We start from the raw sequence: 25,725 nt of genomic DNA on the forward strand, positions 1-25,725 counted from the left end.
TATAGAGAAGTGATGTATAGTCAAAGATTCACATGAGTTACATGTTCACCACATACCTTGTTTGTTCCAACAGGAAATGAGCAGGTATAAGAGCTAACCACGTGTATTTAAAAATGCTGATAGAGCCTTTCCTTTTTTTTTTTATATTAACTACAAATTAGTTAGATTTTTTTCTGACTGACACCTATTCTGTGTGATGCAGTGCACTTTCAGTTGCATGCCTACAGAATTACCACAAACGGATGTGACAACTTCCTCACACACTCTTGGTGGTGACTGTTTGTCTCTGTTCTCTGTGGAGGCTTCTCTACTTCTCTGTTGATTCACATGAAGGTAATTTGTCACCGGAGCGTGCGCTCATTCAACTGTTTTATTTTGTGTTTCTCTCTGAGGTCCTCTTTACAATGCGGTCAAAGGGCATGCAGCATTGATAATAATAACGCTAATAAAAAGTGGACCAGCTGGATTTTTTAAAGATAAAAATGGTTCAGCAAGGTGAATAGGGGAAGCACAAATCACAACACTACCAAGAGGTAGTAGAGTTGTAAAATGCAAAGAAAATGCAAATCCTGGGGTTGCATTCTTCCTTCTATTGATCACCTTTCAGGCATTTTTACTTGAGGAGTTTGAGGATTGGGTTAGTGCTGATGCCTCCCAGAGAAGAGGTCCGGGTTCAGGTCCAGCTCGGGCATTTCTGGGTGGAGTTTGTGTGTTCTCCCTGTGTCCGCGTGGAAAATGAGATGAGTTTGAGGATTGTCCATTGTCTCCAAAAAACCCCCTTCTGCTTTGTAGCAATGTGTGTTAAATTAGGAACTTCACCAACGTCAACATGGTAATATTTCCTTTTTGAAAGTGCTGGCTTAGGAGAAATGTAAATATGGGAAGCTTGTTGTCCATGTCTGCGATAATGAAACTGAGTTACGTCAATCTGACATCAGTAATATTTAGTCAGTTTTAGTTTTGTCATTTTATATTGACATGTATCCCTTAAATTGTGTAGATGTAACTTTGTAAATAAATAAATAAATGAATAACAAATATATATATATAGATATACACAGAAAAGATGACGTGATGCGTTGAGGTCAGTAGGGGGCGCTGCTCTGCTGAAGCTACTTTGACCAAACAGCGTAGAAGAAGAATGTATTTAGAGCGCACCAGACAGATTTAAACTAGCCATCTTGTATGCGCAGTACTTAGAGACTACGTCTTTCTTTGCTAATACATTTTTCTCTCCTCTGCCCACCACAGGAAATCAGTCCCAGTTTAACTGCGAGTACATATTTTGGGTTGTTTTTGTTTTTTTAAAAAAAGAAATCCCCCGGAAATGGCAGAAAACACCGGTGAGTGTGTTGGCTAATGCTAGCTGCGTGGCCTGATATCGTTCTTTTGAGCTAGCTGATGCAGTTGTGCAGTTTTGTGGTATAATAACCAGCAGTGCAAATTGAAGGGAATAGTTCGTGGCTCATTATGATTTGGTTTTCAGCCAAATAGGTATAGGTATAACACTCAAAGTGCTTGTCCCAGTGGAAGTTAGCCTAGTGGAGATATACGCTGCACGAAGACAAGTAAAAAAACAAATACATTACCGTCATTTTTATTCAAATATACGAATAAACACTTATTAAGACCATAAGCGTGAACGCAATTAGTTTTTTTTAGTCGAGCACTAACCGTATTTAACGTTAATCGCACGCTCAGCTAGCGGTCAATTACAAGCTACGTCGTTACGTCATTAACGGCTAAAATGATAACACGGAAGTAGTTCAGTTCTTAATTAACATGTTGGTTTTTGAGAATTAAAGATGAAGAAGATGTTAGAGTCGACGGGATGTCAGAATTAACGCTGAAATCTGCACTTTTCACCCACTAGAAATTCACTTTTATATATACATGTAGTGTCAGTGACAATAGAAAGTGTATCAAGACACTTCACAGAACCAAGAGCAACCACTAATTGTGATGATTTTTTTTTCACGGGGGGATGTTATTTATCTCTGGTTTTAATGTTGTGGCTGATCGGTGTAAGAGACCAATGTCATGGGAAGTTTAACATTTTCTATCTTCTTTAACAGAACAAAGCGAGGCAAAGAATGAGAAATCGTCATCTGGCCTCACAGACCTTGAGAAAGAAATGGCAGCTAGTGCATATGAAGCATTTTTGGTAAGTCTTCTACTTTTATTCATTATGTATTTAAGAGATCTTCACTTAACCTTAGGGATGTCCCATTCAAGTTTTTTTTTTGATCTTCCATGCAGCACACATGATTACACATGATTTTGGATACTCTACTACTTCAGCTAGCCAACAAAACAAAAGAACAACAATTTTTCTTCTTTGTTTTCTTTTGGCAGCTTGGCTGCAAGGACATTAAGGGGAATAAGATGTTTTGTTACTGCAAGGACATGGTTTTGGTTTATGACAGACCTAAAATAAATAACTACAAAAGGTCGTGTTTGGCTGAAGCCCAATACCGGTCCAGTCATTTTAGAAATGTTTAGATTTGCTCTGATACCGATCAGGACAGCTGTAGTAGTAGCAGCAGCACTAGCACTGGTAGTGCTTGCTCATTCAGAGGTCTCAAGTATAATGCTGATTTTTATATGTCAACTTGTAGCACAGATGGAACATCAGACATGTTATGAATTTTGTGTTTGTCTTGCTTAAAGGCTAGGAAGTATGATGAGTCCCTCAAACACCTTGAAGCCCTGCAGGAGCTCAACAAAGAGGATGCAAAGATCGCCATGAATAAAGCAGTTGTTGAGTTTTACAAAAGCGATCAGACCACTGTGGGGACGTTAAAGCAGACCCTGATGGCAATGAAGAACCAGGTAATGGACAAAATATGGATAATATTTTTCTCTTGCTTTAAGTTCATGCTAAATTTATATTCATTATGTGATATGCCACTGTCAAACCTTCTTTGATCCATTAGCAATGTTGATGCAGGTATGTTTTCTTGAATCTCTTTATTGCTTTAAATCTAGATTTTGTGTTGTCTTCACTGACAACATGAGCACAACACAGTGCATGTCTTTGTCCACTTTTGTTGGGGAAACAGGCATGCGGCAGCGTAGCATCCCGGGGCAGCAATATTCAATCTATTACACTACTTGTATCTTTCAGGTTCACACATCAGGAGAGGATGTTGATGGTTTGGATGATGTTGAATATAGTGTTCTCTACTATAATCAAGCCATCATCCACTACTACATGCGTCAGTACTCTGAGGCCATCAGCATAGGAGAGAAGCTCTACCAGTTTCTGGAACCATTTGGTATGTTGTGTCTTCTCTGGATTTGTTATGTTAATTTGCTTCTGATGTGATTTACAGTTTATCAGTGGATCATTTATCAAGGACTAAAACTAGGGATGCCCAATACGACCATCAGTAGTACAGGTATATCTTGTGGCATTGAAAAAAAAAATGTTTTAGATGTTAGTCTATCATTTATCTGCTGTTTACCTCCAGAACAAACAGCAAGACAAGCTGATTTTCTTTTAAACTTTTTATTTCACCTAGCCCTCAGTTGTTCAGAGCTGTAGATGTGAACCTTGGACTCAAACTTCACATGGTTGAGAAGTTAATACTTGACGAGTAAAGGTGTCAAGCCGAAATGCTAAGGATACTACATTTTAGATTTTAGATTCTTTGAGGTAGCCACAGATATGTTGCTGTGTTTTGAATCAACTTCACATCCAGCTTAATAAGGGGAATAGTACGCACCTGATTTCACCTGAAGTGAAACCGAAAAACATAGTCTGAGTATTTCTCTGGCGTTGTCATCATGTCAATAGAGGGTTAGGATTAAAAATGAAATGTGTGAAATGTTTATTGTTGTCTCGAATGTGCGTTTGGTTTCCTTTAATCTATTTTTTTATGTTAAAAAAAGCTTCATTGCAGAAGTAAGACAGTATTTTTTTGTATACAGTTTGGCATGGAGTCATTGTGTTATTTGTCCTAGAAGAGAAGTTTGCTCAGGCTGTCTGCTTCTTGCTGGTGGATCTCTACCTGCTCACCTTCCAGCCAGAAAAGTCCCTTCATCTACTGGCTGTGATGGACAAACTGTACGTACAGGGAAGCAACAAAAGCAGCAAAGGAGAGGTACCCTACCACATCTTATTGTCACTGGAAAAATTCTACAAAATGAAATGCAAAATCTGCTGGGGCCTGGTTACAGTATGAAATCTTATGCATGAATTGCCAGCAAAGTCTTATTTCATTATTTAACTGTGTTTGTCTCCAGAACAACAGTTCAAACAAAGACGGAGTGAGCCAGAAGGCAGAGTCTGCGACCATGATTGAAGCAGCCAAATCAAAAATGCACCAGGCAAGAGCTCTTTTCATAGATTTTAACATCCACTATTTCTTTTTCCAGCCACTACTGGATGATTGTAACTGTCCTTTTTCCTTTTTCCAGTACAAAGTGAGAGCCTACATTCAGATGAAATCTTGCAAGGCCTGTAAAAGGGAGATCAAATCGGTGATGAACACAGCGGGGAACGTGAGTCTCAGCAATGCTTTAATATCAACACGTCATAAACAATAAAAGGGTTGAGATACAATCAGTGGATTTGAATTTCATGTCCTGAATGGGACATATAATGCCTTCACAAAAGAAATGGTTACAATAAAGAGGAACTGTTGTGTAATCGACTGTACGTATTTCCAAAAAAAATGTATTATACTAGGAACGCACACAAATAGTTAGTGAAACTTTGTTGTGCTGACATCATTACTGCTAACAATACTGGCAAAATGTTTCCACTAAATTAAACGAACTCTTGCTGTTTCACTTGGCTCCACCGCTGAGATCCATGAAAACCTCCACTTAGCATGAACAAACAATAAGGAGCAGTGAAATATTAGCTAGCCATGTACGCTGTTTTATGAATGAACCATGTCTCAAGATACACACAAACCAAATATACAATTTAAACTTGCTTTATCTAATTAGTTGAAATGCTGATGGCGTCAGTGCACAGCCTTTCCTTCTCTCTCTCTCTGATGCCTATTTTCCGTCCCCTCCATCAGTCGGCACCCTCACTCTTCCTCAAGAGTAATTTTGAGTATCTGAGAGGAAACTACCGGAAAGCAGTTAAGCTACTGAACAGCTCCAACATTGCAGAGCATCCTGGGCCCATCAAAACAGGTATAACCCTGGTGTCAAAGTCAATTATGTTTATGTGCAGCTTCTTCTAATTTGCCGTCATTGTTGACGTAACTGGTTTTTAACAGTAACATTTGTTGCTCGTTGATGGATCACTCACGTGTACCAACGTGTTTCGTTCAGGTGAATGTGTTCGATGTATGTTCTGGAACAATCTGGGCTGCATTCACTTTGCCATGGGGAAGCATAACCTTGGCGTTTTCTACTTCAAGAAGGCACTGCAAGAGAATGACCACATCTGTGCACAGCTGGGAGATGGCAGAAACACTCAATGTAGGTGCTACGTGCTACATGCACCTCCTGTAGGTAGCTGCATTCATCCTGTTGTGTGGATGTGTGCGTGCTTGTGTGAAGGAATGGATAGATGCGTGACTGTAAAGCACTAGATTTAAAAAAAAAAACATTTACCACAACAAGTGCCCAGACAAATACGCTTCGTACTCCGTAAGTCAGTCTTTATTCTTCTTTATTGTCTTCCCACTGTTTATGGTTCTTGTCTCATTCTTATTCTTTTGCAGATAAAAAATTTGCAGGTATCCCCATGTGTGCTTTACTAGCCAACAAGCGCTACGAGCTGCTGTATAACTGTGGTATTCAGCTGCTGCACATCGGCAGGCCTCTGGCCGCATTTGAGTGTCTGATGGAAGCGGTGCAGGTTTATCACTCAAACCCTCGACTGTGGCTGCGGCTCGCGGAGTGCTGCATCTCTGCCAACAAAGGGGTAAGACTTTATTTTATAGTTTATAGTTCAGTATTTCTTTGAGCATTTTGTATTGTTTGTGCTTTGATTTATTTTTTTTAGTACTTGTTGTTTCGTATGTTCTTATATCAACACTAGGTTATGTACTCAGTCAAGGAGCAACTAAGATATACTCCTTTCACTTAAAGGGGATTTTTATTTATTAATGAAATAGAATATGTATATATGGTCTTTGTGTTTATATTTACAGGGGTTGGAGCAGGAGAGCAAAGGTTTGCCTTGTAAAAAAGGTATAGTTCAGTCCATCGTGGGACAGGGATATCATCGCAAGATTGTCCTGGCATCCCAATCTTCACATAACACTATCTACAGGTCAGTGTTAACCTTGTCTACTTTGCCATCTAGCTTGGACCCCACAAGAGAGTCTTTAGATGTAGATATTTACATTTCCTTCCAGCAGAGGACAGCAGTACTACATGGTAATATCAGGCAGATACTGATGACACACACGAACCACATTTAAATTCTTGCAGCACACAGTCTGTAGGTGATCTGGGCCGCATGCTGCCACATTCATAGCAGTGTCACTTAATATCCTGGGTCACATTAAAGGACCACCTACTCGACTCACTGTCCTCTGCATATGTTGACACTATATTAAGATAGTGTTGGCAAAAGACTCTAGGTCACAGGTAATAAATGGCTGATGTGATGAATTTGCAAAGTGCAAAAATTACATTGAAGACATTAACTGCAGATATTCCAAGGGTTCAGTTTTAGTAAGAGTTGTGGACGTAACACGACAATGAGACATAGAACTAAACAGAAATTACACTTCTTTTTCTTCAGAAATGTCCCCTTGTTTTCTAATTATGCAGTTTATTGAATGTGAACATTTTCATAACGTACTTATTTGCACTAAAACGAAGGGAAGTTTGTTGTTATTTATAGGTTCATACTGTATTGTATTACTGGTCCGACCCCTTTGCGATCACATTAAGCGTCGTCCCTGAACTAAAATGAGTTTGACACGTCTTCTCTAGGGAGTCTTCACTGAACTTAATGACGACTCCCAGACTTTCATTTTCATTTGTATTCATTTTTACGGTCCCAACACTTCTTGTTATGTAACTAATGAGTGATGTATCATGTGCAGTGAGGGCCAGTCGGCAGCTATCCCAGTAGCGAGTATGGAGTTTGCAGCTATCTGCCTGAGGAATGCTCTGCTACTGCTACCTGAACACCAGCAACAAGACGCCAAGACAGAGAACAGCTCCAAGAGCTCCAGTCAGTCAGGAAGTATTGAGAGCGGCAGTGAAAACAGTGACGCCTGCAGGTCAGTCATGCTTCACAATCCCACACATTGATTCTTTAAAAGGGAAATATGGAGGCACAGTGAATATTTTAACAGTAAAAATTCACAAGTTGCTCCTGCACTCACCTTTAAGCTCTGTTTATTGGCTCAACATTTCAGTCTATCAACCTTCATCAGGACCAATATTTTACAATTGTTGTGTGACCTCCTTTCCTGAACTCTTTTGGGAATCTCCCTCCCAATGCACCACCGTTTTTTAAGGAGAGCATGCATGTTGTTTGAGCCTTTATGAATATTTTTACCCATTACAGTTGAAATTTATGGCGCAAAGTGTGACGTGACAGGTTAATCTATTCATAAGCTCTTAACTAAGTCTGTAATGTTTTAGCAGCGTCATGGTTGTTTGCGAGGAACAAAGAGAGAGAAGTGGGAGCTGAGGGAATGATGAATGCAGCCAAGTACAAACATTTCATCTTCAGACCCTAAAACACGAAAAAAAACTGGAGTGGCTTCAAGACTAGTCTAAAGCCCTGTTTGCCCGGGAGCAGTTTTACCTGAAGCCCTCTAGTAATTGTAATAATTGTGGAGGTTGTCTGTGACGTGTGACTCCACCATGTCCATAATTTGTAAAGAAAAAAAAACACAAATTACCTACCCTGTTCCTCCTAACAAAGAGGTCCTGTAATAACACTGATACAGTGTGACAGTGTTTTTTATTTTTTTATGGCTGCGTATTGTCTGAATGGTTTTATAGCCCAGAAGAAAATGCTACTGTATTTGGCATTAAACGTGATTTTATGACATGTTGCATCCTTACTGGTGGTTTCATTTTGACTGTGATGCAGTAGACTTTGATTTATGTTGTGATGTGTGATGTCGTTTGTGCTTTTTGCAGTGGGAAAGCTCAGGACGCCGATAAGTTTTTGTCTGCCGCCCCGTCATCTCCTCTCAGAAAACAGGAGGTAGAAAACCTCAGGTAAAGAGACACCGGTGTTACCATGAAACATTCATTGGCCCTCACTGAATAAGCTTTTGAACCCAGAGTGCTTCACAGTGTCTGAGTAACCATTTGATGTGTAGGTGCTCCATCCTGGCCTGTAGTGCCTATGTGGCGTTGGCTCTGGGGGACAACGTGATGGCTCTAAACCATGCAGAGAAACTGCTCCATCAAACAAGGGTGTCTGGATCCCTCAAGTAAGCATCCACAAACAAATGCACGCATGAGCATGATGGTTAAGATATGACATGAGAAGTGTAACCTGGCTCTCATTTAACCAATATATCTGATGATACAGGTGAGCCAGCCAACCCAGTGACAACTGTGAGCACTGTTTGCTTAAACAAAGTTGTTTGTAATGGATCAAAGTAGTATTGTTCTGGCTCCTTGTAAATCCTCTGTAAATAAGCTTTAAATCCAGCATCTGATGGAATAAACAGTACGAAGTATAGAGTCACAATGCAGTATCATAGAAGATGAATGTATCGATCTTCTTGGTAAAAACTGTTCTACATTGAATCCCGCTGCTTCCTCCTGTATTTGTTCAGGTTCCTTGGTCACATCTATGCGGCCGAAGCCCTCATCTCATTGGACAGGATCTCTGATGCCATCGCTCATCTCAACCCAGAGAACGTCAGCGATGTGTCAGTGGGAGTACTGACCAGCGAGCAAGACCAAGGTTTGTGGTTTTCACACTTAAAGCATGTAGTCTTGTTTCCTTAAAGGTTTATGTGGTTAGAGTACATTGGATGAATTAAAGGGATTAATGAAATGTGTCTTTGTCCACAGGGTCTGACAAAGGAGACGAGCCAGTCGAGTCCTGTGAGTATTTATCCTCCGTGCATAATTGTACTATAATAAAAACCTTAGCATCGTCTTCAGAGCAGATACTGAGACAGAAAATAGTACTGCATGCATCTCTAACAGTTGTGTGTCCTGTGTGCAGCAGGGAAGCAGACTCCCTTGTGTTACCCCAGCAGTGTGACGTCAGCCCGGGCCATGATTCTCTTCAATTTGGGTAGTGCCTACTGCTTGAGGAGCGAGTACGACAAGGCCCGCAAATGCTTGCATCAGGTAACCATGGAAACACCTTTGCAACGTTGGCACCTTTCTTGGACGTAAATATTTATTGTGTTTAAGGTTGTTTTTTTTGGTCAAGCACTGAAACAGAGTAGGGGTAGTATAGATGAACAAAACCTTTATTTGTCCTGCAATGAAGAAATTGCTGCATACAAAAAGCAGCAAAAATATCAAGAGTAAAAAGTGTAGGGTATAAAGGATAAATAATAATAAAAATACTGGCATGTATACAAAAGTACAGTGGACTGTACAGGGTTTTGAATTGCACAGAAGTAGTAGATGTAGTTGTACATAGTAAATAGTAAGAGAGTTAAACCTTGAGGTGTAATAATAATATTGCACATATTATTATTACACCAGGGAGCAGAGCTGGACTTCCTGATGACCTTGTCCAGCTTCTTCCTCTCGCTCTCTCATACTAGTTCTTGGAGTTGTGGAGTACTGTTAAATGCTATTGATGTGCTGAGGTGCCGCCTGTTTTTATACAGGCTATACATATCTGCAGCTCACAGTATGTAGCACATGAGCGGTCTGTTCTCAGTATATGTGTTCAGGTCAGGAATATGGGTTTCATTGATACAGAGTATTACTTTCTGCTGTGTTTTTATCAGTGACGTCGTCAGAGGCTAGTTGGTGTTGGCTTGACAACAGTCGACTTTAAAAAAATGAATAAATGAAGCCGTACACCCACTAAACATGTAGAGGTCACTCATTTGCGTTGTCTTCGTCAGGCTGCGTCCATGGTGAACACCAAGGAGATTCCACCTGAAGCCATCCTGCTGGGAGTGTATCTAGAGCTACAGAACGGTGATGCCTCCGTCAAACACGCTGTCTCTATGTCTGACCCCATAAGGATTATCTATAATCCTGTGCATTTTATTTTTCTTGTAAAATTTACAAATTATTATTGAGGTAGAACCTGTATATCTCAGGAGTTTACAATAGACCAGTGAAAACCCACAGTGTAGTAAAAAAGCTTAAGTCATAAAAATGGCTTTATTTAGGAATTTATTTAAATTCTCTAAAGTAAATCATTTATACTCTTCATCCATATCGACCGATGTTATCCTGATGGTCTTCCCACACACGCTGGGGCACTTATTTGGTCCATCTCATCCCAGACTAGTTCATTTGGGTTTAACCTGGAGGATGATGGAGGCAAAGTCTTTTAATTTTAGGGTTTGTTTTACTAAGATACATTAGTTACATTACTTAAACATTTTAGTTTGGTGAAGTCAATGTATAGTGGTAATAAATTTAATTAAATCTGTAGTTATTATTGTAACCAAACCGAACTGTGGGGCTGGTTTATCCCCTGAAGTTTAGGTTGCGCCTTGAATTGTGAATGAATAAGAGATGTGAAGGTGTCACTAGTGTCACTAGCCACACTCACATCTTCCTTCTCCTTTCATGCTCCATGGTGGAAACCGCACACACAGATATCATCCATTCTCCTTCTCTGTATTTCACACATGTTGAAAGAAACAAATTTGAACGCATCAGACCAGTAATGATTCCTTTGCAGCAGTCCTGATAAATGCAGTTCCCTCCATATAGTTCATATTGAGAAGCTCCTTCCATTGTTAATGCTTGAGGGAACTCACCAGGAGCTGATAGTCTTGGTCTGTTTTTTTTTGTGTAATAGTTGTAAATAATCTCTGAATTGTGTTGTGTCCTCAGGAAACACTCAGAGTGCGCTGCAGATCATCAAACGGAACCAGCTGCTCCCCATGGTGGTCCAGAGGGTCTGAGGCGTCCGGCTGGCTTTTTAATTGACCGAGGAATTTGTGCGCTGTCTGAATAATGGAAATAAATTTTATTTACTTAAGAATCCTGTGACTCTTCAGATTTTTGTCCGGGCAGCTTATGAAAAGCCACAGTGGGACGTATGTTCACATCCTCATCTAGAGTTAAAGGCACCTGTGCTGTAGGTGTAGGGCTGCTTTAACACACAAGTGATTCTAAACAGTGTTTTACTGGTTTGGTAACTTTAAGAAAAAGACAATCACACTTGCAGTAAAAGTGCTCTTTTTAAATTTATTTCTATACACAATAGTTTCTTTTAATGTGAATAACTGAAGATTTATATTATTACACATGTACAATTTACACGAGACAATGTTTTTACATTTCACAATTGCGTTTTTTTGTGATTGAAGCCGTTTCGGTCCATATTACTGTGGTTGTTCAGTGTGGGTATAATCGTGGTCGGACTAAATCTTTGCATCTAATCCTGAGTGCTGAATTTTGGTGGTTTGCTTACTGTATTTATTCAGTTGAGTGTTAGACGTGTCCATTTACTTTATTAAATAGTTAAAAAATACTTCCTATATGTGTGCGGTCGGTGTCATATCCAGCTCAGCTCTTCCAGTCCCAGGGGACCCACAGGTCTCCGTCTTCCATGACCGAGTAGAAGTGAGAAACACAGACGTGGAAACCCTGCATCAGCGGCGAGCGCAGCTCCAGCAGCCGCTTGCAGCACAGGATCATCTGGCTGGAGCTGACGCTCGGCTCCTTGGAGAGGCTCCTCAGAGACAGACTCTGGAGGCAGAGCTTCACCACGGCCTCCTCCTCCTCCTGCAGCCTTCACACACACACACACACACACACAAAGTAAAACGAGTCAGTAACAAATCAGATGGATCAAAATGTGGTGTAGAAACTTCAACACTTTACCAGCAACACTCATTTTATTAATTTGATCCTCTACATTGGCATTTTACTTTGTTAATTATATATGTTTTCATATTGTTATTTAATTCTATCTCATTAAAACTCTTCATGGCCTCCTACTTGCCCATGATTCCTCTTATACTCGGTCACATAACATCAGCTAAATCTTATATTAGTTTCTGCTTTGTCAGATGTATGTTTCCTATCTTGTTCCTCTCCTTCCCTCCTCTCTCTCTCTTTTTCGGTCTGTCGTAAAGCGTCTTGAGACGACGTGGATTGTTGGCTGCCCTCTCCCCTCCCTGATGGACATCTACACCACACGGTGCCTCGGCAGAGCTGCCCTCTAGGAGGCGCTGCACGTATCAGAGCACGGACAAACAAACAGGAAAAAACTTTCTTTCCGAGAGCCATCGCCACCCTGAACTCTCACATGCAACAATCTACGTAATATAAGATGGCAAAAACCACTGATGCTGCTAGTGAGTCCATTCTGTCTTTTCTAAAAACCTTGTGTTACACTTACTGGTTTTTGCACTGGGTGCGATGTCGGGCCTCGGACGCGTGGTTCTGGAGGAAGATCTGCAGCTTGGGAGGGTCACAGTTGGTGGGGATAATGAAGTGTCCCATCTCATGAAGACTGGGTTTAGAGTGATTACTGTGACGCACACACACACACAAAATAAATACTTTTAACTGAACGTTAACTGCATAGTTATGAGGTGGTCATTGGGTTAAATAACCACATACTTCTGCAGTAAGATTGTGAGGCCCTGCAAGCTCCTGGGGTGCAGGCGAAGCCGCTGGGAGATCAGGTTTTGGTGAAAGGCGTTGAGGGTGCTGTAGTGGTCGGCGATGGGTTGGACTGGATCCAGCCTCTCAATGTGGACCACTTGGGTCCCACCCAGGAGGAGGCTTATCCTCTCCTTCAGCCAGTCCGTCTCTTTCCGTAGGCTGCAATAGCCAGGCAGGTGCTGGAATAGCTGGAGAACAGAGCAGAGGACGGGTCAGGAAACAAAAGGAAATACCTCACAAGGTATGTGACAGCAGGAGGACAGACTTTATTACTTTGGTCCACTGATGATGGACGTCCATGGTTCCCAGCATGACGTGTCCAGAGACGTTCATCCCTGACTGGTCAGCAAACACAACGGTATGTCCTACACGGAAGATGAACGGGCAAATTAATTATGATTTACCTGAATCTTTAAAAGATGAAATGCCTTTTTTTTTTAGCTTGCTTCAGTTTGGAAATAAACTGTGGTTCTCTCATAGGATTTCATCTGTGGGGATGCTTAACTTTGGGTGGGTGTGGTCTGGGTGGTGGTTGCACAGAGGTGTTTGGAAACTCTAATGATTTCCTTTGTTCTTTGTTTCTCAGTGGCATTGCGTAGGCTATGATTTCGTAAGTTATACAAGTTGTAATATTTGAAGTGTGTGCGCAGACTATTCGATGAGACTCTTTACCTTTCAGGTTGGTCAGAGCGTCGGGGTTCTGCTGCGACAGACGCTTTAGACTCTGGAGCTGACTGCACCTGTGAGCCACTCCCCAGTTGCGTTGCCACCTGCACCACACAACAAACGTCACCATAAGAGCAGCAACACACACACACACACACAGCTGCTTACTAGTTACTAGTCTCTGTAAGAATATTCCTGCACACAATTTCCACTTTAAAATACACAGAGCGCCGCCTCAGAATTTCTGCATGAAGTGGAAACATTAGCAGGTTTTCACACAAGTTGTGAAAGTGGACAAAGAAAACACAAACATGATTTCTTAAACCAAACCGGACACTGGACAACACCTGAGTCTCATTTCAACCACTGGAAACACTGAACAGATGGAGTCTAATTTGGTCTTGAATGAAGCACCTCACAGACAGATTTTGATTTGTTTAACTGGACATTCTTTGTCTACTTTCAGGACTGGAAAGTCCACTGATGTTGAGTTTTTAATTTATTCTTTGCAGAAATATAGAAAGGGGCACACATACTGATAAGTGGTGATTAATTTACGCTCTGACATGAACCGTAGGATGAACTTAACTCACTGGTATCTCAGTAAACCAAAGCCTGTCGGCTCTCACACAACTTCTCTATTCAAATGATGCTCATTTAAACTATGGTGTTTAGCAGCTCCCACGTTACTTATTGGTTGTAAGGTGAGTAGATGAGCCGAGTTTACCTGATATCGGTCAAATTATATTTGTGGCACAGTTCCTTCTTCAGTCTGTTCAGCTCTGCTCTCAGAGGAAGACTAGCACTCTGCTTCTTCGTTGCCTCAGGTTCGTTGTTTTTCAGCCACGAACTGATTAAAAAAAAGAAAAGAAACATGAAATCACTGAGCGGAGATAAAAAAGAATCAGAACCAGACAACACATTCTAGAAAACTGCTGTAATTTATGATGTCTGGTGCTGTGACAAACCCACATGATACCACCAACGCTATGCAGCTTTAATTATCTTTAAAATTGTCATTTTAGTTTTGCAAGCTACGTGTGTGTGTGTGTGTGTGTGTGTGACCATGTGACCAGTCATATGGACCTTAATCAGGTAACATGAACGATGCAGAGATTTAGATAAAATGGTCAAAAGTTAATGGTTCATGGTTAGTACATAAACCAACATGATTCTTCCAACAAACAAAGTTGGTCCTATACAAGAACAGGATAAAAGGGCTTTACTTTATATTAGAAGTCATCGCAGACACCTGCACCTTTTTATGGTAGAAAACATTGTGAAGGACTCGCCTCATCCCACCATCCAGTCCCCCAGTAAACAGTAAAACCCAGGTGATGGATGTCTTGCAATGGCTTGCATCTATCATCTAAAGCCAGTTCAATGAAATGGAAATTTCAATGTCTTAACCTAACCTGACAATATGAGTTTTACAATTGTAACTGAATCTCTCAAAGTTCAGTTAACTCTTCTCCATTTTAGGCAACTTTTGAACTTAAGTTTATAAGTTAAACCAACCTTATTATAATAGTCTTTCTAATTTCTAAGTAGCTGCTCCTCAGTTCTAGTAAATCAGCGTCTCTTGACCTAAGGCATGTCTGACTACACACATACAGAGCAGAGATGCCACAGTGGACTCGCTGTAGGACTAAGGATAAAGCGTCAGGGAACATTTTAGGCTGCACCCGGATATGAATGGTTGCAGAAAACCTGAAACATCCTAAAGTCCTTATATAGAGTTAAAGTCTAGTGTTACCAACCTGAGTGTAGGCTCCACTCTCATGGCCTGCTGCAGCTCCTGCTCAGGGTCCCTGTAGCCAGTAAAGCTGTAGAAGCTTTTATCCCATTTGATGGGTCTGTAGAAAGACAACACCGTCTCTGGTGAACCTCCAGATTTGGCATCCCTTGCTTTCAGTCCCTTCATGTGCTCCACGGGGAGGTCGCAGGATGTCAAGATGCTCATCACTGTGCTCGAGACGTCGTTTGTGCGGAGGGTGAAACTGACGGACCGGAACCCTGAGAACCAGGTGGAAGATTTTACTCTTCTGAAAGCAGAACTCACCAGGACTATAACCAGTATAAAAAAGGTGACTGTACCTGAATTTAGGCGGTCTGGCTGCTCATCACTGCTTTCCTTCGTGTGCCTCATGTAAAAGGTGAGCTTCGTTGGCTGAACGAAGCGGGAGCCAGGCTTCTGCAGGTTCTCCAGATAGCCATTTAACCTCTTCAGTGAATTCTCATTCACCTCCTGTGAAGAGAGGTACGTGGATATTAAGATATTAGTGGCGTGCTACTGCTTCTGTAAAAGGGCTGTGTGGGGTGCGTGGCACTGATTGTCACTGGGAGTGTGTGTAATTTTAAGGAAATGTGATAATGTATTACTTACTACTGCTGTGAATTATAAATGTTTTATTGTGTGTTAAGATGTGGCAAAATCATGTGTTTTTGTTGATATTTTGCTGTGTGTGTGTCTTTTTTTTGTTTGTTTTTTTTTTTTTTGTAGTTTCACAGAAGAATAAAGTCGTACCAGTTGAACTTAATGCTGTGTTTATTGATGCCAAGGCCTGCAACAGAAATTGTGATACGAGTAATAATAGTAAGGTTGAAATGTACAGGTACGTTTAAAACATATTTTAAATGACTACGCTGTGTTAACACATGTTAACTATGGAAATCATGCAAATAATGATTAAATATTTTAATCTATTGACACATGTCACGTTGACTTATGCAAACAAAAAAAAAAAAAACACAGTTACAGAGAATCTTCTTTGTTGGTGTTGCCTTGTGCCTGTTGCCTCCCACACACACAGTCTGACACTCTGAATATAATGAAACGACGCGTAAGAGACGTACCCGTTCTCTGGGATATTGACCAAAGAAGTCTGGATGGACAGCGAAATAAAACGGTCTGAGTGCAGTCACAGCCTCGGCCCCTGACAGAGGTCTTTGGTAGATTGAGTGTGTGGCCACACGCTTCCTCAGTAATCTACAGAAACAAACCAACAACAAAATAATAATAATAATAATTCAAGTCAAGCATAGACACTTCTACCCTCAGGACTCAGATGTGTGAAACACAGGATTTCCAGACAAACAGACTCTTTCTCTCCCGCTGCCATCAGTCTCCTAAACAGCTGTTTATATTCATGGACTTTCGTCATTTGCAGATATGGAAAGAAAAGTAAAGTTACGGGTAATTCAAAGTCCTGTCATACATCTCGGGTGTGTTACCTGAAACTGCATCGCAGGAGGGCGTGGACAGACATTATCCTGCAGCTCCACAGCTGATCATTTATTTATCCATGACCTCACCGGCCACCGGTCCTGATGTCAAAGTAGTTACAGTACAGTGTTTTTTACTACCCTGGTCCCAGCAGCACAGTATATATCACAGTGAAACAGATATACAGCAAGTAGAAAGCTCTCGACCACCCATTTACACGTCCCACCCCCTTAATTTAAGGTGCAGGTTCAAAGTCTGCACCAGCCACCAGTAAACAAACAAATGCATCCAAAACCAAACAGAATAACAGAATTAAGCTGCTCCGTGTCTAACCTATTATTAGCTACTGCTTTAGACGTCTATACGGTTTGCATTTAACCCACTGGATGACAAGACGATCAAAACAAATATCAAAATATAGCGGCGTTGTTTTGTTCATCAACAAAAACATGGCTCTAGCTCCGTGCTCCAGTTAGGACATAGCATTAGGATGTTGGGGGGTTTTCACTCTGAGTCGACTTATAAAAGAGGTCGAAAAGAGTTGGAAGTAAATGCGACTATTAACTTAGAAACTGACATGAATCGGGGAGTTGACTCAGCGTCCTGTCATGACCGCACAGCCGAGGGTTTAAAAGCTAAAACTGAGATGTTTGGATTATTTCTCCTTGTTCTTCTTCTTCGTCTGTCGCTACAGCTTCTTCTTCTTCTTCTTCTTCTCCTCCTGACAAAGCGCCACTGGCTTCATTAGCACCCCCAAGCGGACTGTTGGGGATGTACAGCCGTATACACCCGTTTTTATTGTGTATTCTGTTTTATTTTTTTCTGTACTCTAATGAAAAGTATTTTATAAATAAAATGTATTATTATTATTACCGCACACAGGAAAAACTTGCTGTTGCTATGTCCGCATATACAATATAAGTCTTTATTTCATTTTATTGCATTTTTAACTGTGCACTCTAGCGTTAGAAAAATGTCTGTCTTAATCTGTTGTGCCTGTGCACTTTACCACTTCACCGTGGGACAGTAAGAAACTTTTTTCCTTTGCATGTCTGGTACACGTGAAGAAATTGACAATAACACTGACTTTGACTTGAAATATTTTGGCCCTATGTATGACACGTGTGTTTTAAAGATAATGGACGCTACACTGTGATTGACCCAACAGCTGAGACTATCCTTCAATTTGCCTGAGAAGAATGACAAATAAAATCTCAAAATATTCGGTTGGTTAAAAAATACATACATAAATAAATAAACTTATTTGTGATTATTTTTTATTAAACAACGGTTTACAGCCACCCCTTGTAAAACTGTATAGCCTAATCAGCCACGCGAAAAACTAAGCTGCTGTCCAAATACCTGTGCGAGCGCAATCAGTGCTGCCGCAGGTGTTATGATGAATTTAGGACGGGGAATTATTCCCAGACGGTCCTTACACTCTCGTGGTCACAGCTTTAATTCCGGTGCTCGTTGATGTCGCTCCTTTTCAGGTCATGTTTGTGTTGTTTTGCCTTCTTTGGAGACTGTTTCACGGTACCCTGGGAGGCCCGGTTCAGCACGTGACATGGTCGGACCAGGTAAATCAGGTTCAGGTGCAGCCCCACCAGGGCGCAGCCCCGAGTCCTTTATTTTACCAGCTGCCCATGTTCCTGCACGCCCCGGGGCCCCTCGTGTCACCGGAGCTGTTCCGTCCTGTCCCTCGTCAAATGGCGATTTCGTCCGGGATCACTGCGCTGCTGTTACCGCAGACGAGACAACACCAAGAGATGGAGGGCACGGACGCACGCGCCGTGGAGGTGTGGTGCGGTTTCAACGCCGTGTCAGTGCGCGTGGACCGCACGCAGCTGCGCGCGTGGACCGTCCCATCCCTTTTCCGACTGGGCTCGTGTGAGGCCAGCAGGGTCAGCCCCCGTTTCCTCGATTTCCACTACGGATTAACGGAGTGCGACGGACAAGTGCAGGTACACGTCCAATATCTGACTCTAATTATGATGATGATGATGATAGTAATAATAATAAGTTGTTTTATTGTCAGTATCTGTCAATAATACAGTTTAGCAACTCTTTAGTTCGGGAGCAATACAAAAATATAAAGAATATGGGTGTCAAAGTGATTTTAGTTCAGGGGCCACATTCGGACCAGTAACACACACTACCATATTATAAATAACAACAACTGCAAATATTTTCCTTTATTTTATGTCATGCAAATGTTGCACTATTACAAAACATGACATGAACAACGGGACATTTCTTTCTACAGGAACAAAATGAGAAAACAAGATCAAACCAAAAGCTTGTGAAATTAGTTTACAGTGTAATTTGTATGGGAAGTTGAGGTGTTACAACAGCAGGACAGTGCTTTTTCTTTTTCTTTTTTTCAAAGTAGCTAACCAACTATTACTACTAAAACTAATAACTACCAATTAATGTTAATGGGAGGTTGAAGTGGTAGGAAGCTGAATACACATAATGACACTCGTGAATATTATGAATTAAGACAAACTCCAACAGGAATTACTCTTGAAACCTGGATACTGCACATGCAAAAGAAAAAAGTTATTTAACTATAATTAAATTAACAACTTACTGGATAAATGATCTCACAGCTTCACCCTTCATAGCCAAGCAGAGTACCTAACTGAGGCATTTATTATTACTTTTTTTCCTGCAGTAAAACATTTTCATTGAAGAACTTGAATGGTTTTGAATGAATGAATTATTGCTGTAATTCTCAGGTTTTTGGTGGTCAGCTGGTTTATACCCATTTACTGCACTATACCCCAGCTCCAGACGGATATGTCATCAGGGTTCCACCTCTGAAAGTTCCCATCCACTGCCATTACAACAGGTAACCATTAAAAGCTCCTATCCACTAAAAAAAATGTCTTCCATCGCTACCATTCACTGTCTTCTAAGGCGTTCAGCAGGATTACAATAAGTATGTTTTAACCACTAAAAATACAAAAAAGTCCAGAAGCACGAGGGTCATGGTTATTACTTGTTCTCTAACGTAAAGAAGGTTGAGAATAGATGAGCTAGGATGGATCTCACATCATAAACACAGCCTCAGATGAGAAGAACAATTGGCTAAGATGAGTTTCTCAATTACTTTTTTTTTCCCCCTTTAGACTAAATTAAGCCGTTAAAAGAGTCACCTGTACTCAAAGTGTATACACATGGATACCCAGGGCTGTCAATTAGAAGGAGGGGTGCATACCATAGATATGCAAAAAAAAAAAAAAAAATGGAAAATATTGATTTAAATGTCTAAATTAAGACCAAATCTGTAATATTTCAGTCAGTCCATGGATGGATGCAGGCTGCTGCTAAAGACTGAGTGTATTTGGAGAGAAGACCTAATATTGTGTGGAAAGATACAAAGGGAAATAAATCATGTTTACTTTAAGGGGCCTGTGTGCAGCCCATACATGTTAATGCAGAACCAAACTATATAAAGGCAGCAGCACAACACTATGAATTCAGTCTGAGCTCACATGGCTCCCAGAATCAGACTCAAGTTTGGCTCTTTTTATGGGTTAAACTCTGCTTCCATCTTCTTTCTGACTTCACTCCAGACTCCAGATTCCAGTACGTTCTAAGAACTTTGATAATACGATGAATTAAAGAGGTGCAGGTTACTATCCGGCCCCATCCTCCCCCTCAACATTTTCTTCGACATGACTTCATCATAATTATTTTAGTTCTGTTTCAGGTTCCATTACTCCTACCAAGTTGGCTACAGACCTCAAGTTCAGCTGACGACGTTGGTGAAGAATATTCAAAGTAACCGCGTCTTCAGCCTCACTGTCTGCAACGGTAACGCATCAAAAATAAAATTTAAAAAAAAATCATCCGAGAAGATTCACACTCATCCAGGTCATGGTGCATCTAAAGCAAAAGCAGCTCAAACCAATCCAGCTGCCTTTTGTTTTAGATGTGTTAACTATGAATATGTTTAATAATCAGCGTTTGATCTCCGTTCATCTCTGCTTCACATTAAGACCAGTTATTTGTGCCAGCAGGCCACTGATATGATATGTAGTTCAACAGAATTGATTTTAAGATCCTTTTTATTGGTTTATAAATGGTTTCTTTTATCACATGAGCCTCATAGAGCCCTTAGGTCTTCTACTAGTGGCCTTTTAATAATACTAGAAGAAAAACCCACGGCGAGGCAGCCTTTTACCACTACAGTCTACGTCAGTGTGGAACAGCCTGAAGACCTGAGGGCTGCAGAGAGGGTTGATAATTTTAAAGGCAAGCACAAGAAAAAAAGATAGTTTACTATTTATTTTTATCTCTTTTATTGTATTAGTAGTTTGCATCTTTATAATGTTTTTTTATGACCTTAAGTTTGATTTTTATTCATTTATTTATTTAATTTTATGCTCTTAGGTCGGTCTATATAGTATATTTAGGGTTTTTAGGGAGTCGTTTTAATACCTATAACAGCGTTTCCACAGTGTTGTAGTGTGCTGTTCTTATGAATATTGCTTTTATTTGTTCTACATAATGAACTTTTACGTCATGTGTCTGTCTGTGTGTGTCTGTATTGGTCACTTTGAGCTACATTTTGTATAAAAAGTGCTTTACAAATAACGTCTGACTGAAAAGATCTGCATCATTAAGACCTAGTGATACTAGTACAAGACTGCAACAAACACATTAATATATCTATAAATATATTTTGTTGAGCATCTCTTGAATGGCCATTGCAGCCTTGTGCTACCTTGACCTTAGTTCTGCTCAAGGTTTCTTCCTGCTAATTGAGTTTTTTTTAGTCTTAATTCCTGTTGTGGAGAGTTCATCCTGCAAAAAAAGGAATTTCAAGAAAACAAAATTCATCTTATATTTTGATCAGAGAAAAGAAGTTTGTGCTTATTTTAAGAATTTTTGTCAAGCAAGAAAAGCTTAACCCAATGGCGAATAAAAAAAATTTGTCTTAATACAAGATGATTTGATTGAATATAAGAATATTTTGCTTCTTTCTAGTAATGTTATTTTTTCAGTGCAGGTAAAGGCTCTTGAGACTGTTATCTGTGTTTTATAATTTAATCCTAGGAATGCACTTACTCACTTTTCTTACTTTGATCGGGTTCTCTTTGTCTTGTAACAGCCCAGTGGGAGCCCGTCCTTCCAGACCAGTGGTTTCCTTTGGGGGAGCCGGTGTATTTTGTGGCCCAGGCAGGATTTCTTTTGCCTGGGGAGAGGCTTTATGTGGACGCGTGCTACGCTACAAGCTCCAAAGACCCAGAGGACACGCTCAGAGTGGATATTATCACCAACTATGGGTCTGTCCAGTGATGACAATCATTCATTACAGTGATTCCTTTGCTACTTTACATACTTTAATTCATTTGTTTTCTGCTTTGATTGCAGCTGTATGACAGACAGCAGGAGGGAAGGGAGCAGGTCTCAGTTCCTGTTTAGAGGGGGCAACGTGCTAAAGTTTTCCATCGATACTTTTCTCTTCAGAGCAGCGTCTCCAGTAAGAGCAATTAATTGCAATAAGATGCAAAGTAACACTTAAAAGAGCAGATCATGGTTTGCTCAAAACTCTTAAAGAGTTGCTTTTTTAAACGCCTTTTGTCTGGTTATTCCATACTCAAATTCTTTGAGAACAATTCCTTTTTTTTTGCTAGCATACTTGGATAATTCATTTCTCTGATGTTTTGTCTCCAAGCATAAAAAAAGCAAAGCCCAAGCAATAGATTGCATTAGAGTTCTTATTCTCTAATGGGTCTCTTTGCTGCTTTTGGAGAATCCATCCCTGGAAACGAACATTTCATATTAAAATTCCCCTTTTGTTTGTGTCTAGGTGCAGTACCTCCACTGTTCTGTGTCTGTCAGTTTCACCAGTTCTCCGACCGCAAAGTCCTGCAACTACAACCAGGCTGCTGGCTGGTAGGTAACCAGTATTATTCAAGGGACATATTAGGCTTTATTTTTCTGGACATACTGTGTGTAATGTTACAAGGCTGGACAGTTATATGACCAAGATTTATAAAAGCTCCTACTTTTGTGCAAATTTACCATGGTTCATCATTGATTTCTTCATATAGTAAACCCTCAGTCATGTGTACATATAATGTGTATGTCTTCACAAATCTTTTGAGTAGAATTGTAGGGATTTAAAGTAATATTTCCATATAATGCACATGATTGTTTTGTTGATGTCTCCAGGTGGGAGGAGTTGAAAGCCTCACCCTCACTGTGCTCCTGCTGTAACTACATCTGCAGTGACACACAGCCTGGTAAGTTCTGAGAAGAGAAACGAGTAAATGTTAGTAGTTACAGGGTGTTGACCTGACCTCCAAATTCTCTGAAGACCCATGTTCATTCTTTGATGAATCACAATATTAGGAAGGTGGTCATAATGTTATGCCTGATCAGTGCATTTAGTAATCTCACCTAATCTGCCTGTTCATTAAATTAAACGAGTGCACTAACTTATTAAATTTTCTCATATCTTCAGCTGTCAACACCGTCAGCAGTTCAGGCTGGTTCGTTGACCAACGCGACAAAATGACACCGAGGACAAAGATGGCGCCTTTTCAAACGGAAGGAGAACTGGAAACGGTCCATCCAGAAGAGGAGAGGAAAGAGACGATTGATGTGCACCTTAAAGAAAAACATACTTCTCCATTCGAGAGCCACATTATCAACGAGAAGGAAAAAGAACGAGTCCTCGCTGAGAAAAAGGACTGGATGCCAGGTACAGTCAGCCCGATAGAAAAGACAGGAAGGGAGAGGAGTGACTCAGACATTGTGGCCATGAAGGCAGGAAGTCAGTGGACAGAATCTGAGACGTACGGCTTTGATATGTCCGATGAGATCAGACCTCATGAAAAGGAAACTCCTCAGGGAGCCAGGGAGTTGATGGAAAATATGGATTCTGTGAATGGTTTATCCAGGGACAATGGTACTAATGATGGTTCTGGAGCTCCAACTATCACAAGAAACAACAGTACAAAATATAATGCAAGCAGTCCTGGTTCTACTGAAGAAGCTCCTACAGCTGTAATTACTGCCAGTGCATGTTCTAATAGTGACCAAATGAGCTGTAGTTCTACTCACGGTGCAGTCCAGCAGGAAAGCAGTGGTGAGCACGGTACCACCTCTACCAGTGGAGTTAATAATGTATCTGATTCTGCTGAATATAAGAGTCTGTCTGGGAGCGGATTAACTGGCATTCATTCTTCTACTGGTGACTCTAAAACCAACTCAGGGGTGATCAGAAAGGAGGTGGATGGGTCTATTAACAAGTCTGTGGACGTGATGTCTGCTGAGAGGCAGGCAGGTTATTCCATTAATAGTGAAGGATCAGGTAGAGACGGTCTCCTGCAGATCAGAGGGTTAGAATCGGGCACGTCTGCTCATTCAGACGGGGTCAGGGACCTGCCCCGTGTCGACGGGTTACCTGACGCGCAGGATTTTGATTCTGGAGTTGAAGAAGGTGACGGTCTTCATCTGAGTCAGTTTACTGGTGGATTAAAGACAAAGGGACAAGAATATTCTGATGGTATTATGCATAAAGAAACACCACACACGGTCACCACCTTGCAAGGTGGATGGGCCCTGCACAGTTTGGGTTAAATGAGGGTTGATAGGATTGTTTCTTTGCCTTATTCTTTGTCACCACGATCCACAGATTCAGAAAACGTCATGTTAATATTCTGGCCTGTTGAGTTCACTTGCATGGGGTCGTACAACTACTGAAGTATTTTATGGAGACGAGGAGCAAAGAGGAGGTTTTAAAGGAGAAAAGTAAGATCCAGAAAGTTTTCTCATTTGTCTCTAATTTTTAGTCAGTTTCATTAGGATCCCATTGCAATTTGTCCCAATTCAGGTGTTTGGTCTCAACTGAACAAGTTTTATTGAAAAAAGCAGATGCCAAAACTTGTTAGGACTAAACTAGAGCAGGACAAGTAGTTACAGACCCTGATGTTCACATGTTGTGTCCTGAAAGAATTGTTGAATAATAAATAAATAAAAATAAACAAACTCCTCAGACTCATCCTTTACTTTGACTTATTTGGAGTTTGTGTGGATGATGCTGTCGGCATCACTGTTACACAATAAGGGTTAAGGTGCATCTTTAAATCCACATTAACATGAATCCAACATATTGTATAAGTATTGATAAATGGAAGCAGAGGATTTTATTTTTATCTTTCAGTCAGAAATGCAAATAGTCAGGGATGCACAACGTACTCACAGCATGAAGCCAGGCGAAACTTTATTTTGGACTCTATTTATTTCTACGGCTGGTGATTGGTTCACAGCAATAGCGTTATAGGTTTGAATCCATTATCATTCTGGAGACCTGATGTGTGGGGTTTGCAGACACGCTCTTAGCAGTAGTTACCTTGAAAAAGTAATCCAGTGTTTACTCTTTTAAAAAGTAACTTAGTCATTTTACTGATTGTTTGATTTTAAAAGTAACTTAAAAGTTAGATTACAAGTGAATTTATTGGTTACATTCAGCAAATAAATAAATAATAAGGACAAGTAGGTAAAGAATTGAATATTTACTTCTTTTAATCCACCATTTGCTATTAGCTGTATAATTATGTCTAATTTTGTACAGAACATGTTAATAAGATTCATAGTTGTATATTTATGAGGTTTGTATTGCAATACCCCTCAGTTAAAACAGTATTAACAGTGGTGTGGTGGTTCAGCACTGACTGGAGTCTTTCTATGTGGAGTTTGCATGTTCTCCCCGTGTCTGTGTGGGTTCTCTCCAGGTACTCCAGCCTCCTCCCACCATCCAAAGACATGCTCGTTAGGTTAATCTGTGATTCTCAATCGTCTGTAGGTGTGAGTGTGAATGGTTGTCTGTGTCTTTTATTCAAGAGGTTTTTCATGTCATTGCATCCATAGGTGCAGGTGCGGTTCATCCAGTCCTACGTCTTCATGTAGCTTCATGGTCCTGGAGGATTGTCCTCTCAGTACAACACAAAAAGGGACTGTGCATAAAGTGCATGTGTGCGAGCTTATACAGACTATTTCTGCAAAACACTCTTTTCACGCTGATTTCTTTTCACACTCTTTCACACTGTTCTCAAACACTCAAACATTAGAAAATACTGGAA

General features: G+C 40.6%; 3 protein-coding genes across 6 annotated transcripts; 2 read left to right on the plus strand and 1 right to left on the minus strand.

Annotated features, from left to right (window-relative positions):
- Positions 1-1,133: 1,133 nt before the first annotated feature.
- cnot10 (CCR4-NOT transcription complex, subunit 10) lies at positions 1,134-11,095 on the plus strand. Of its 3 annotated transcripts, none has more exons than XM_047599263.1 (19): positions 1,134-1,343; positions 2,076-2,164; positions 2,671-2,832; positions 3,128-3,278; positions 3,967-4,106; positions 4,249-4,332; positions 4,423-4,506; positions 5,037-5,154; positions 5,296-5,445; positions 5,691-5,893; positions 6,123-6,244; positions 7,029-7,208; positions 8,083-8,163; positions 8,268-8,381; positions 8,733-8,863; positions 8,974-9,006; positions 9,131-9,258; positions 9,996-10,071; positions 10,945-11,095. In XM_047599263.1, the coding sequence occupies exons 1-19, from the start codon at positions 1,328-1,330 to the stop codon at positions 11,013-11,015; spliced, it is 2,133 nt and encodes a 710-aa protein (XP_047455219.1). In that variant the 5' UTR covers positions 1,134-1,327; the 3' UTR covers positions 11,016-11,095. The 3 variants fall into 3 exon arrangements, with proteins under 3 accessions (XP_047455219.1, XP_047455221.1, XP_047455220.1); XM_047599265.1 differs by having other exon boundaries at positions 9,134-9,258; XM_047599264.1 differs by having other exon boundaries at positions 3,970-4,106.
- Positions 11,096-11,281: 186 nt separating this feature from the next.
- Positions 11,282-17,332, minus strand: tcaim (T cell activation inhibitor, mitochondrial). 2 transcript variants are annotated; one of them, XM_047599266.1, is made up of 11 exons: positions 17,199-17,332; positions 16,630-16,722; positions 16,252-16,384; positions 15,493-15,643; positions 15,156-15,411; positions 14,123-14,245; positions 13,402-13,499; positions 13,003-13,094; positions 12,685-12,917; positions 12,461-12,592; positions 11,282-11,848 (listed from the first exon to the last, which is right to left on the minus strand). In XM_047599266.1, the coding sequence occupies exons 2-11, from the start codon at positions 16,662-16,664 to the stop codon at positions 11,623-11,625; spliced, it is 1,479 nt and encodes a 492-aa protein (XP_047455222.1). In that variant the 5' UTR covers positions 16,665-16,722; positions 17,199-17,332; the 3' UTR covers positions 11,282-11,622. The 2 variants fall into 2 exon arrangements, with proteins under 2 accessions (XP_047455222.1, XP_047455223.1); XM_047599267.1 differs by lacking the exons at positions 16,252-16,384; positions 16,630-16,722; positions 17,199-17,332 and adding an exon at positions 15,923-15,947.
- A 596-nt stretch (positions 17,333-17,928) lies between these two features.
- Positions 17,929-24,456, plus strand: LOC125016520. Its single transcript, XM_047599051.1, has 9 exons — positions 17,929-18,585; positions 19,363-19,475; positions 20,340-20,443; positions 21,744-21,918; positions 22,007-22,115; positions 22,446-22,531; positions 22,811-22,881; positions 23,103-24,003; positions 24,055-24,456. The coding sequence occupies exons 1-9, from the start codon at positions 18,118-18,120 to the stop codon at positions 24,221-24,223; spliced, it is 2,196 nt and encodes a 731-aa protein (XP_047455007.1). The 5' UTR covers positions 17,929-18,117; the 3' UTR covers positions 24,224-24,456.
- The last annotated feature ends 1,269 nt before the right edge of the window (positions 24,457-25,725 follow it).

Source organism: Mugil cephalus, chromosome 11, assembly GCF_022458985.1.
Source record: "Mugil cephalus isolate CIBA_MC_2020 chromosome 11, CIBA_Mcephalus_1.1, whole genome shotgun sequence".
NCBI classification, from domain to species: Eukaryota; Metazoa; Chordata; class Actinopteri; order Mugiliformes; family Mugilidae; genus Mugil; species Mugil cephalus.

Excerpts from the sequence above, each read along its gene's own strand:
- cnot10 (XM_047599263.1), top strand. Across the intron at positions 4,507-5,036 it reads TGATGAACACAGCGGGGAAC|TCGGCACCCTCACTCTTCCT; the intron begins GTGAGTCTCAGC and ends CCCCTCCATCAG. Across the intron at positions 8,382-8,732 it reads AGGGTGTCTGGATCCCTCAA|GTTCCTTGGTCACATCTATG; the intron begins GTAAGCATCCAC and ends GTATTTGTTCAG.
- tcaim (XM_047599266.1), bottom strand. The coding sequence starts at position 16,664 with ATGTCTGTCCACGCCCTCCTGCGATGCAGTTTCAG. Across the intron at positions 15,644-16,251 it reads GTCAATATCCCAGAGAACGG|GAGGTGAATGAGAATTCACT; the intron begins GTACGTCTCTTA and ends CTCTCTTCACAG. Across the intron at positions 14,246-15,155 it reads AGAGTGGAGCCTACACTCAG|TTCGTGGCTGAAAAACAACG; the intron begins GTTGGTAACACT and ends TTTTTTAATCAG.
- LOC125016520 (XM_047599051.1), top strand. The coding sequence starts at position 18,118 with ATGTTTGTGTTGTTTTGCCTTCTTTGGAGACTGTTTCACGGTACCCTG. Across the intron at positions 21,919-22,006 it reads GATATTATCACCAACTATGG|CTGTATGACAGACAGCAGGA; the intron begins GTCTGTCCAGTG and ends CTTTGATTGCAG. Across the intron at positions 22,532-22,810 it reads TACAACCAGGCTGCTGGCTG|GTGGGAGGAGTTGAAAGCCT; the intron begins GTAGGTAACCAG and ends TGATGTCTCCAG.